This window comes from Peromyscus californicus, unplaced genomic scaffold, assembly GCF_007827085.1.
Source record: "Peromyscus californicus insignis strain IS unplaced genomic scaffold, ASM782708v3 Scaffold_6__1_contigs__length_162567912, whole genome shotgun sequence".
NCBI classification, from domain to species: Eukaryota; Metazoa; Chordata; class Mammalia; order Rodentia; family Cricetidae; genus Peromyscus; species Peromyscus californicus.
The window spans coordinates 2,579,781-2,592,128 of record NW_026294584.1 but is presented as its reverse complement, the minus strand read 5'-3'; the positions used below and the strand labels follow the sequence as shown (position 1 = coordinate 2,592,128).

At 42.8% G+C, this 12,348-nt stretch overlaps 1 protein-coding gene across 5 annotated transcripts in view; it reads right to left on the bottom strand.

Moving 5' to 3' along the window:
• Positions 1–12,346, bottom strand: part of Napepld (N-acyl phosphatidylethanolamine phospholipase D) — a 107,481-nt gene extending 95,135 nt beyond the window's left edge. Inside the window, exons 1-3 of one of the 5 annotated variants that reach the window (XM_052720954.1) lie at positions 12,206–12,346; positions 10,070–10,114; positions 8,309–8,365 (exon numbers count right to left, since the gene is read on the bottom strand). In XM_052720954.1, the coding sequence (XP_052576914.1) occupies positions 8,309–8,365; positions 10,070–10,114; positions 12,206–12,264 (161 nt within the window). In that variant the 5' untranslated portion in view covers positions 12,265–12,346. Of the gene's footprint in view, positions 1–8,015; positions 8,174–8,292; positions 8,366–10,069; positions 10,115–12,205 lie in introns of those variants that run through there. The other 4 variants (XM_052720953.1, XM_052720960.1, XM_052720958.1 and 1 more) reach the window with 4 other exon arrangements.
• Between the last annotated feature and the right edge of the window lie 2 nt (positions 12,347–12,348).

Genomic DNA, 12,348 nt, shown 5'->3' with positions numbered 1-12,348 from the left:
GAGAGAGAGAGAGAGAGAGAGATGTTCATGTCAATCACCCAGTCTATGGTGATCTTGCACAGTAGCAGGTACTAAGACACACTTTCAGTCATACGGGTGTTATGTCAATGCAATCCCAAAGGAAATACTTTATTTTATTTTATTTTACTTTATGTGTATTGATGTTTTGCCTGCATGCATGTCTAAGTGTGCCTGATGTCCTTGGTGGCCAGAAGAAGGAAGAGTAATCAGTACTCTTAACCACTAAGCCATCTCTCCAGCCCCCAAATGAAATATTTTAAAGAAAAATAGATACATAAGATTCAAACAAATTGTCTGAAACAAATGATGTGATACTAAATCAAATCCAACATATTTATTTTTTGTTTATTGGCTGGTTGGTTTGCAGGATCTGAGACATAGTCTTGCTATCTAGCTGGCCTTGAACTCGCTATGTAGATGATGTTGGTCTTGCTCCAAAGGCTGGTGTTCCTCCTGCCTTTGCCTCAAGTGCTGGGATTATAGGCACGCACCACCATACCTGCCACGAATATTGATTTAAAGAAAGCACTTGCATTATCTTGCATGCACACATACATTAATGTATACACACACACACACACACACACACACACACACACACACACACACACACACAGAGTGTGTATTTCCCCGAAAGAATTTGTATTTATGTGCTGCAAATAAATGAATCATTTTGTTCGACATTCCCTCCATCCCTTCATTTTTAATGTGTGGGACGGATCCCATGAATCATTCAAGCCTTCTTTTCATGCCTGAGAAAGGCCTGCTTATGTCAGAAGCTGAATGATTTGAAACAAAGTGACAGACCTATTTTTTTGTCTCTTCTAATATTCTTCGTAACCAGTGTCTAAAAGCAGAAACTGCGGACCTTGCAGCATGAGCCTCCCTGAAGGAAAGTCTAAGCACCAGTTCCAAAAGCAGGAGCTTTGCTAATGAGCAACACAGCAATTTGAAGCCGTTAGGTTTCACTTTAAACCAGATTTCCTTACAGTTCAAAATTTAAAAAAAAAATCTATCTCAATGCCCTGAAGACTCTTCAGGACAGTGCCCAGTGATTTATCATGAAGTTAGAGAAAACACACACACACATACACACACACACACACACACACACACACACACACACACATTTTCAACTTAATTGGTTGGAAGGCAACCTATGGATATAAAAAAATGCACTTCACAGTCCACTAATGAGCAGCTCCACAAGAGAAGCACCCACTGAAAGCACTGTTGGTGTACATTATAAAGAATGTGGAAAGAAGGGGGCGGCTCAGTTCACACAGGACCTCTCCTGTCCTGTTTGTTTGCTGTCTTTTCAGTTTCTATCTGCTGCTTCACTGGGTGAAAAGAACCTCTGGGCAGAGCCATTGAAGCACTCTTAAGCCTTGTCATGCATTTTTATTGAACATTCCAGGCCAAATTCCAGATGCTGCTGCTGCTGCTGGCACAATGGTCAGAATGGAGCAAGGGTAATGTGAGGCAGCTTGTCTTCCCAAGTCTTTGTTGCTATTGTCAGAAGCTTTGGGATCAGTCAGGGCTTGACTGCCTGTGCAGCTAGCTTTTGTTGTATTCTAAAATGCATTTGGGAAACTCCGTACCAAGATTTAGAAGGGTTCAGAAAGGACACTACAAAGGAGGGTGCTGGCAGAGACAAAACAGTTGTGGTCAACCCGAAACAACTGAGCCAGCAGGAAATCTAGTTGTTTGCTGTAAATAGACACAAGGGGCAATTCCTTAAGAACACATCTTAATACTTTTAATTTTTTAAATCACTAGGATTCACATACTATAAATTCATTCATTTTGACATTTTTTAGAAGAGAGTTTCTCAAGAAACACGTTCTCTCGGGGTACGGTATCATATATCTGTGACCCCAGAGCTCAGCAGGAATAAGCAGCAGATTACCACAAGTTTGAGGCCAGCTTGATCCACAGAGCAGGCAGGACCCTGTCTCAAAAACATAAGAAGAAAGATTTTCTCAACTAGCTTAGGTATGGGTTAGGAAAATGCTTCTGCTAATTTCAGGACCAAGTACGTGGTTAACCCAGCTGCTCTTCTTGAGCAGCGTAGGATAAGGGCCACAGATCCTGTCCACCCCACATCTTCTGCACCTCCACCCATGGCTGTGAGAGAAGGAACTACCTAGCCTCAGGACAAACCTCCCATCCACTACAGCACTGTTCCTGATCAAAAGAAGGCGGTAAAACACCACTGAGTTTAGAGTCTTGTCTTTAACATCTACATGACTATGAGCAAGCACTTACTGTCTCACTTATACACAAATGCACTGCAGGAAGAAACAGAAATGATGTGCATAAATGTGTTATAAGAACAAGAAGGCATGAAACACAGTTTCTACTGCTAGTAAAAAGAAAATAAATACCACTATGACTTTGTCCCCCACAAAAATACCAGACTTTCAAGTTCATAAGTCCTGACTTATTACATCATCTATCAACCAAAACCAAAACGAGAATGGCAACATGGCTCAACAGACAAAGGTGTTTGCCTTTACACCTGACAACCTGATTTTGGCACCCCACCCACACATGATGGAAGAAGAGATTTCTACAAAGTGTCCGCTGACCACCACTTACATGCCATGGCATGCATGCCCCCCAAATAATAAGTGAATACATATTTTTAAAAGTAAAATAAAACAAATATTGCAATCAATTTCATTTTGTTTATGGAAGATCAACATGCTATATCAATGTGCTACATAGACCAACGTGCACATTATAAAACATTCAACAAAATACCAGTGATTGACAGAATTTAAGGTTTATAAAAGTCTACTTAAGGTCTGAGCATGGTGGCATATGCCTTTAATCCCAGCACTCAGGAGGCAGAGGTTGGTGGACCTCTGTGAGTTCGAGGCCAGCCTGGTCTACAAAGGACAGCCAGAATTATTACACAGAAAAACCCTGTCTTGAAAAACAAAACAAAACAAACAAAAAAGTCCACTTAAGATTTTTAGTGGAAGATAATCAAATGAAGCGAGTAGCTTAAAAGAAAAAAATTAAATGTAATTCAAGAAAAGAAATGTATTTTAGGGCTGGTGAGGTGGCTCAGAGGTTAAGAGCAGTGGCTGCTTTTCCAGAGGTCCTGAGTTCAATTCCCAGCAACCATATGGTGGCTCACAACCATCGATAATGAGATCTGGTGCCCTCTTCTGGCCTGCAGGCAACATGCAGGAGGAATATTGTATACATAACAAATAAATAAATCTTTTTTTTTAAAAAAAGAAATGTATTTTAGAGTCAGAAAACTATTGACTACATTCACAGTTCAGACTCGTTTTGTTTTGGGTTTTTTGTTTGTTTGTTTGTTTTTTTCGAAACAGGGTTTCTCTGTGTAGCTTTGCGCCTGTCCTGGAACTCACTATGTAGCCCAGGCTGGCCTTGAACTCACAGAGATCCACCTGCGCCTGCTTCCCGAGTGCTGGGATTAAAGGTGTGCGCCACCACTGCCTGGCTCAGTTCAGACTCTTGATTTTGGACCGTGGGCAGGAGCCTAACGGCCTGAACTTCAGTTTCTCAGCCTCCTATTGTTTTTTCTCCTCGTCCCTCAGAAGCAATGGCGACCGGCTTCCCAAGTGCTTCTGGTAGAGACACACAGCAAAAGGATGGCTAGTGTAGTGTTATATTGCTACGGACTGGCCAGAGTTATGTGCCATTGACTCAAAGGAGGCTTAGTTAAGTCTCTCCATGCTGTCTAACAGAACGGCTGCACGCCATCCTTCTGGGCTTGGGAGGTGGGGGCTGTTGTGTATACGGGAGGACATAACATGCCATGCTGTGCATGTTGTGGTCAGAAGGCAACTGCCAGTTCTTGCGTTCCAACTTGTGGAAGAGAGTTTCTTGTTTTGGCACCATGCTACATACTCCAGGCTGGCTGGATCACAAACTTCTGGAAGAGTCTCCTGTCTCTACATTCTGTCCCACCTTAGGAGTGCTGGGATTGCAGATGTACCCTGCCACATCTGGCTTGTGGGACAAACACTTTAGTTTTACTTTAGTTTTGTTTTGCCTTTTTTGAGTTGGGGGTCTCCTTACATTACGTAGCCCAGACTTGTCCTGAATTCATGGCAATCCTTATGTGTTGACTCCCGAGTGATGGAGTTAAGGCCTGGGCCACCATGCCCGCCTCCCTTACTCTTCTTCTCAAGGCACTCATCACGTCCTGTCACATTCTGTTTTTTAGCTCACCATTACTCTCCAGTGGGCTCCAAGTGTCATTTGAGTGAGGAGCCTATATGTCATTGGGAGTAAGAGCCATAGCAACCAAAACAATGACTGTACCTGGTATAGACACAAGCATATTAATTTATTGGGTATTATTGCAGTGCAAAGGAATTTTTTATTTTCTGAGAGAGAAGACACATAGCTTGATGCTGATGGACAGGAGCAAGTTGGCAGGCAAGTTGGGATTACCAGAAGATTCAGCCCCAGCCAGGGACCCATTGAAGCTTCATAAAAGTCATGATCCATGAGAAAATATAAGCCTTGCATTCATTACCAGATATATTCATCCTAACAAAAGATACCATATTCCACACTCACTCATCCATCCCACAGTTCGTGAGTTCCTGCATGTACTGTGGCTAGTGTTTGTTGTGGGAACACGGGTGGATGAAACAGGCATGCCTCTACCCTCACAGAGCTCAGGGCACATCAAACCAGTTCATGGCTAATAGGGAATAGACAGAAAATGCATGAATCCATAAACAGGTATAAAACTTCTGTTTTTAAAAAGCAGAATGAAGGAAACGGGTATATGAGGCAATGCTGGGCCGTCTTAGTGATGCTTCTCCAGAAGCCTGGCCTGAAGTAGGGATCCTTGTGCAAGTGATTTAGTGAGAGAATGTTCATAGGAGAGTAAAATAATGGTGGCAAGGTCATGCAGAGGTAGAGTCCTGGTAAATGTGTGAGTTCAGAAGAACCCTAGGCTTTGCCAGATTCCACCACAACTTCTGAAGCTTGACTTGCCCATTTGTCCCACTCTGAGGAAAGGGGCTAAAGCCAATTCCCCTATCCGTTGGTTCAGGTCATCCTCTGAGAGGAGGCTTTAGTAATCTTTCAGCAAGCCAGTTCCCATCATGTTAGCAGCAGCAGCCATATCTGCAGTGCTCTCTCTATATATACATAGAGAGAGAGAGCTTATATAGCACATATATAAAGTCTTTATATAAAATATTATATATTATATATAAATATATAAAATTTATATATATATATATATATATATATATATATATATATATATATATATATATATATATATAAAGACTCGCAGAGCAAGCCAGTAAGCCCTTAAAACTGTACGCCACCATATCCAGTTTTTACACAGGTACAAGGGATCTGAACTCAGTTCCTCATGCTTGCATGGCACACACCTTACCCACTGAACCATTTCCTCAACTCCCATTTTCTTTTTGAGGCAAGGTCTTATGTATACCAGTCTGGATGGAACTCAATGAGTTCTTCTGTAACAATCTTATTTTTCTGTATTTGTTTTTGAGATAAGGCCTCATGTATCTCAGGTTGGGAAGAGCTACGTAGCAGAGAATGATCTTGAACTTCAGATCTTCCGACCTCCCTCTGGAGAGTATGTGGAGTGACTGGAAGCTGGGGACAGAGGCTGTCAGCACATAACAATCCAGTGAAAATTATGAAATACCAAGTGGAGGACAAAATGAGAGAGAATTCAATTCATGTGCCCCGGAAAGACCACCAGGCCTAGAAAGAGCCTTTTAATTTGGGGTCGTTCACACCAATGAAATGAAGACGAAGACAAAACGTCAGATCTTACTGTCACTGTAGACACTGGGCCAAGGTCCCTGCGGAGGGCATTTGGTGGCTTGCTTGAGACAGGCTGGAGTTTTTCTTTCATTGTACTTTATTACAGGTGATTCGTAGATAGTACAAAGCAGCAGCATGGAGAATGAGATGTTGTCTGTGTAAACTGTGACACTCAAGGACAAATCTGCACATACAGACTGGGTAACACATACACACTTGCTCAAATGTAACCACTTAGAACACAGAAAAGTATGCAAGAGGTACTTTGACTAGGCATGTGGGGGCCCCGGGACACATGCCCAGGGAATGACTGTAGCCTCAGTTCCCATGGTGATTACACATTCAGCTCATGGCCTGCTGCCCACTCAGTACTCCATTAAGAGGCCAGAGACAAAAGGGACTCGAGCCGCACACTGAGTCCAGACTGCACAGTGGCTGCCAGCATCACAGCCAGATGCAGGGAGCTGCTCAAGCTGTCAGTCACACATCTCATAGCACACGGATGGTTCCCTTGTCACCGGGGCCACTGAGAAAAGGCTGGATCAGGGAGGCTTCATGAGATTTTTTTGCTCCAATTCATTTGTCGTTCCCTTTATTACCTTATTAGTTATGGCCCCATGCACAACTCTCAAATTCTCTTCCTATTCCAATTTATCTAAGAAGCTCCATGACTAATGTGTGTGTGTGTGCGTGTGTGCGTGCGTGTGTGCGTGTGTGCGCGTGTGCATTTGAATGTGTGACTGTAATACATAATGACCAATAGGGAGGAGGCAGTATTCTTTTTCTTTTCCCTTCCCATAACAAAGTGATTTGGTGGAAATGCAACCTCTTTTTTTCTTTTAATTAGTTAAATTTTTTTTGTACTGTAAGAATTACAGGTTCACTTGAAGCTTTAACAAATTTTATGTTTTGTATTGTTTTGTTTCAAGACAGGGTTTCTCTGTGTATCAGCCCTGGCTATCCTGGAACTCACTCTGTGGACCAGGCTGGCCTTGAACTCACACAGATCTTCCTGTCTCTGCCTCCTGGGTGCTGGGATTAAGGGCATGCACCACCATGCCTGGCCAAATTTTATGTATTTTAAAAATCTAGGCTGCCCCATCATAAATAACTATAATACAGTATCATAATCAAGAAATTGACCATAATATGATCCACTTATATTTATGTTTCTCTAGTTTTCTATGGACTTGTTTGCATATATTTAACAATACACAGGCTCTTCCCCTCCAGGTTTTGTGTGTGTGTGTGTGCGTGCACACGTGTGCTCATGAGCCTGTGGAGGTTAGAGGGCAACACCAGGTATCTTCTACTGCTCTCCACTTTGTGCTTTGAGACAGTCTCTTACATGACCTGGAGCTCATCACTGGGCTAGATTGGCTAGCTACTAAGTTCCCCTACGGGGGTGCACATGTCTCTGCACCCCCAGTGCTGGGTTACAACTGTGTGCCACCTCACTCAGCTTTCCCGTGGGCATGAGGGATCCAAACATACTTGTACAGCGAGCACTCTACCCCTGAGCCATCTCCCAGCCTTGTAGACCCATGCTACCACCATCTCAGTTAAGATGGAGAACAGCTTCATGGCCTCAAGGACTTCTCCCTTCCCTACGGCATACTCTCCTCCCTATTCCAATCACTGGAAGCCACCAATCTGTTCATAAATTTGTTATTTCAAAAACGTTATGTAAGTGGAATCACATGTATGCCCTGTTAAGATTGGTATACTTCCTCTGAAATACACTCAACACATTTACCAATGGTTCGTGCCCTTCTTAGTGCTGAATATGAATTGATTTGTCCATTATGTGTTGTTTAACTAGTTACATATTGAAAGACATTTGAGTTATTTCCAATTTGGGCTTTCATGAATCAAACTGCTATGAATATTCAAGTAGATATTTTTCTGTCATCATAACTCCTCACCTCCCTGAAACAAATGCCCAAGACTACAGTTGCAGGGTTGTAGCGTGAGTATCTATATCACTCTGGAATGTTATATTTTCCAGCCGTCTATGGTGAGCTCATTTCTCTGCATCCTTCCAGCACAGAGTGCTATTGCTGGTCTCAGTTGGCCACTCTGCTATATGAGTAGGGGCAGTTCATTTCTTTGATTTTCATTTTTCTAAGGGCCAATTAATCAGTTTTATCAGCACTATGACCAAAATACCCAAGAGAGCAACTTACAGGAGGCAGGGTTCATTGCATGGTGACTTAGTTCCTCACACTTGGGCACGATATTTTGGCAGTAGGCAGATGAGGCAGAAGAGCTCCTTTCTTTCATGGCAGACAGGAAGCAGAGAGTATGACAGGAAGTACTCACAAACAGAGGAATCAGCAAATGTCTGCGATAAGGTTAAATGTAAGTCACTTAACCCATTAATAAAAAGGTGTAAGATTAGTGGACTGAACTGAAAAATAAGATCTGGTGTTGGGAACGTAGCCCGGTTGGTAGACTGCTTACCTACAGTGGCATATACCTGTAATCCATCAGAAATTTAAGGCCATCCTTGTTGTAGAGTGACTCCAAGACCAGCCTGTAATACATAAAACAAGTACTAATGGGCATCAAAGATCAGATAGGTACAGAAACAATTACAGTGGATGACTTCAATATGCCACTCATTTTAAAACAAGCTATCCAAACCAAAAATGAGCAAAGTCATAACTACCCTAGAAATCAAATATCTACAGAATATTCCACCCAAAAGACACAATACAGATTTTTTTTCTCAGAAGTGCTCGTGGATCTGTCCTAAAACAGATCCCATTTGGGCAGTAGGAATGGCCAGTGGGCACTTGCCACCAAGCCTGACAACTAGTTCAAGCCCCAGGATGCACGTGGTGGAAGGCGAGAAACAACTCCTGACAGCTGTCCTCTGACCTCCTCATCAGGCCATGGAACATGAGGCACACTGATGCCTGCACACAGAAAAGTAAGGAAACACATGTAACTTAAAAGTAGAACTAATGGTTATCCTAACAAGTCAAATGACATCCAAAGAGCTCACTGCAGCTCACCAGACTGCAGTAGAGTGAAAGTAGACACACACAGCAAGAGAAACACTTGAAAACTGAACACAAAGTAATAAAGCTGGAGGTGAAAAGGGAAAACTTATAACAAATTCCAATGAAATCCACCGTTTGAAAATTATATTTCAAAACTTTGGAAAACTAGAAACAGACAAATTCCTTGACATGCATGACCTACCAAAAGGAAATGGGGAGGAGCTAAACAATTGAAGCAGATCTAGAGCAAGCCACAAGGTCACAGGCGTAATAGTCCTTTAGCAAAGAAAAGCTCATCACTATATAGATTTACTTCTTTCCTTCCTTCCTTCCTTCCTTCCTTCCTTCCTTCCTTCCTTCCTTCCTTCCTTTCTTTCTTCTTTCCTTCCTTCCTTTCTCCTTGTGTAATATTAGAGGGACCAGCCTTAATATTATACTTCCCAGAGGCTCAGAAGAGAGAACTACTTATGGCGAGGACTCTTTTCGGGAAACAGAATCTCAGCACACCGAGCTCTTTAGTCCACCTGCTTTAATTCCTCTGGATAACATCCTATTTACACAGCTTCAGTTCTGTTCTCGTGCCTAGCTCCTTTCTTGCCTAATTTCTCTCTATACTTACCTACTGCTCCCTCTAAGTTCTATCTTAATTTTCTCGTCTTAATTCCCTTTATTTCTTTTCTTTCTTTCTTTCTTTCTTTCTTTCTTTCTTTCTTTCTTTCTTTCTTTCTTTCTTTCTTTCTTTCTTGTTTTTGTTTTTGAGACATGATTTCTCTGTATAGCCCTGGCTGTCCTGGAACTAGCTTTGTAGACCAGGCTGGCCTTGACTCATGGAGATCCACCTGCCTCTGCCTCCTCAGTGCTGGGATTAAAGGCATACACCATCACTACCCAGTTTACTGCTGAATTCTACTAACCTCTTAAAGGAGAGGTAACATCAATGTGCCTTAAACCAGTCAATAAAATATAGAAAGAGAAGGAACACTATCAGATGTATTGTATGAGCATTATCTTGATACTAAAACTGGCTTAGGACAAAATAACAGCAAAAATTATAGAAAAAAATCCTTAATAAACATAAATGCAAAGTTTTCAAGAAAACACTGGCAAACTGAATTCAGGAACATATTAAATCATACCTCATGACCAAATCGGTTTCATCTCATAGATACAAGGATGTTTCAAATCTATAAATGTAATACCATATAGAGACAATATGATGGAAATCACATTACCGTGTCAATAGACGAATCCCCTTCATGATGAAATATTTGGAGAAACTAGGGATAGAAGGAGCATACCTCAAAATTAATAGAAGCTATATACAATAAACTTATAGCTAACAATATACTAAATGGAGAAAAACTGAAAGCATTTCCTTTAAAATCAGAAATGCAGAGCAGGGAGATGGCTCTGTGGTTAACATATTTGCTATACAAGTGTGAGGACCAGAGTCCAAATTCCTAGAACCCAAGTAAATGCAGTGAAGCTTGGTGGCCTGCCTGTTGCTCCAGCCTTGGAAGGCAGAGGCAGGGAATCTCCAGAGCAAGTTGGCCCGAGAAACCAGCCACACCAGTGAACTCAACAGACTCTGACTATATGAACAAGCTAGGAGAGCGGTCAATGATTGTTTGGAAGGAGTCTGGTGAAGACCCACCTCAACGCCCCTCCCCGGCTCCTCCCCTAAACCCGCCCCTTCAAAGCCCCAGAGAGGCTCAAGACTACTCCTACAGGGGATTTAAGTGGCATCCCAGAAAACAGACACCTGGTTCTTCCTGTCTTTCGCCCGGGAACGCTTTACCCATTAAACCTGGGCTTTCCAATTCGGTCTAATTCAGTTTGCTGCATTGGTGGAGAGGCCTTCAGGAGGCCTAAAACTTATCAATGATGACCCCAATTGTTTGGTTGAAACCTCCAGCTCGCTCCTGCAGGGTCTGGGAAGCCCCATCTCTCTCTCTCTCTCTCCAAATCCTGCCTTCTCAGAGACTCTCCAACAAGCCCAGTTCTGCATCCTTGGCGGCTCTGTGAGCTTCTCCCCTGAAGTTGCCTAAAGTACTCAGTTTTCGACCAGCTTGAGACACGTCATTACCCCCCCCCCCCCCACAGGCTATATTGCTTTAGTTCTGGCGCATGACTTCTCCTGCCTCCATCTCTGGGACTGGAGAACTCACTCAGGAGTCGCTTTGCTCAAATAAACCTGTTCTTTTACTTTTTCAATTTGGCTTGATCTGACTTACTGAATCAGTGGAGAAACATTATCACAATACAGAAAATCTATTACCAAATGTCACCTTTGGGCCTCCACACATAAGCATGCTACACCCACACATGGACACATACGTCCTCCCACCAAAAATACGAATACCACACATACATAAAAATGGAAAGAGAATTTTAAATGAAAGTACAAATGCCGACTAAATATTTAAAATAAAATTCTCACTATCCTTAGCTTTCAGAGAAATGCAAATCCAAGCCATGCTGAGATTCGTCTGAGATTCCTTTACTATCACTGCGATAAAGTAACCTGCATTTCCAGAGGGCATGCATCCATGGTGACACACTGCATCACAACTTAGAAGAGGGGAGATGAAGTGGACAGGCTACAGATCCTCAAGAGGCTGCCCTCAGTGATGCACTTCTTCTACCTGGAGGCTCTACTTTCAAAGCTTCCACAACCTTGTCAATCAGCAAGACCAGCTGGTGACCAGGTGTTCAAACGTCAACACTGTAAAATTAGCATCGGAATAGTCTCTGCCTCACAGAAAAGAGCTTGCTGGGGGCCTGCAAGGTGGCTCAGCAGGTAAAGCTGTCACTTGCAGGGCTAGCCTGACCCTCTGAGTTCCACCCGCAGAATTCATGTAAAGGTTTCTATCTACATGGAGATGATGGACTACATAAAGTTTTCTTCTGACCTCCACGTGTGTGCGGTAGCATGCACTCACTCCCTCCCCATAATAATAAATTAAATTAAAATTTTTAATTTAAAAAGTGCTTGCTAATTCTTGTTTCATTAGTCTGTGGATAAGGAGGCGCTCAGAACGTGAAAAAGCGAAGATTGTTAGGTAAAGCTCTAAGATGTACTGAGAGACTTGAAGGCAAACAGCATTAAATCCTGCTAACAGAATGTAAGATTAGGTTTTTCAGGTGTGTCTCTTTCAGTAGCGACCTCGCCAAAAGTATTTCTAGGGATTGGGATAAACAAGGCTACAAACAACAGAACAGTGGGAACAGGACCAACATGATTACATCCTTTCCACACACTTCCTGTTCCTCCAGTAGCATTTCTTTCCGATGAAGTCCAACCGCCTCAGGGACACAGGTTACATTCATTTTGTCACATGTGTGCCTTGTACATCGTTTCTACTGACCTTCTGGAGCGGGAGCTGGAGGGGGAAGGGATTGGAGGTACTAGGTCCAGAAGCAGCATCCTTCCAGGACAGCTTCAGAGGCTGTAATGCCCATGGCTGCCACACGGTGGGGCCAGCCTCCTGCTGGGGGCCTGGAGTCACGA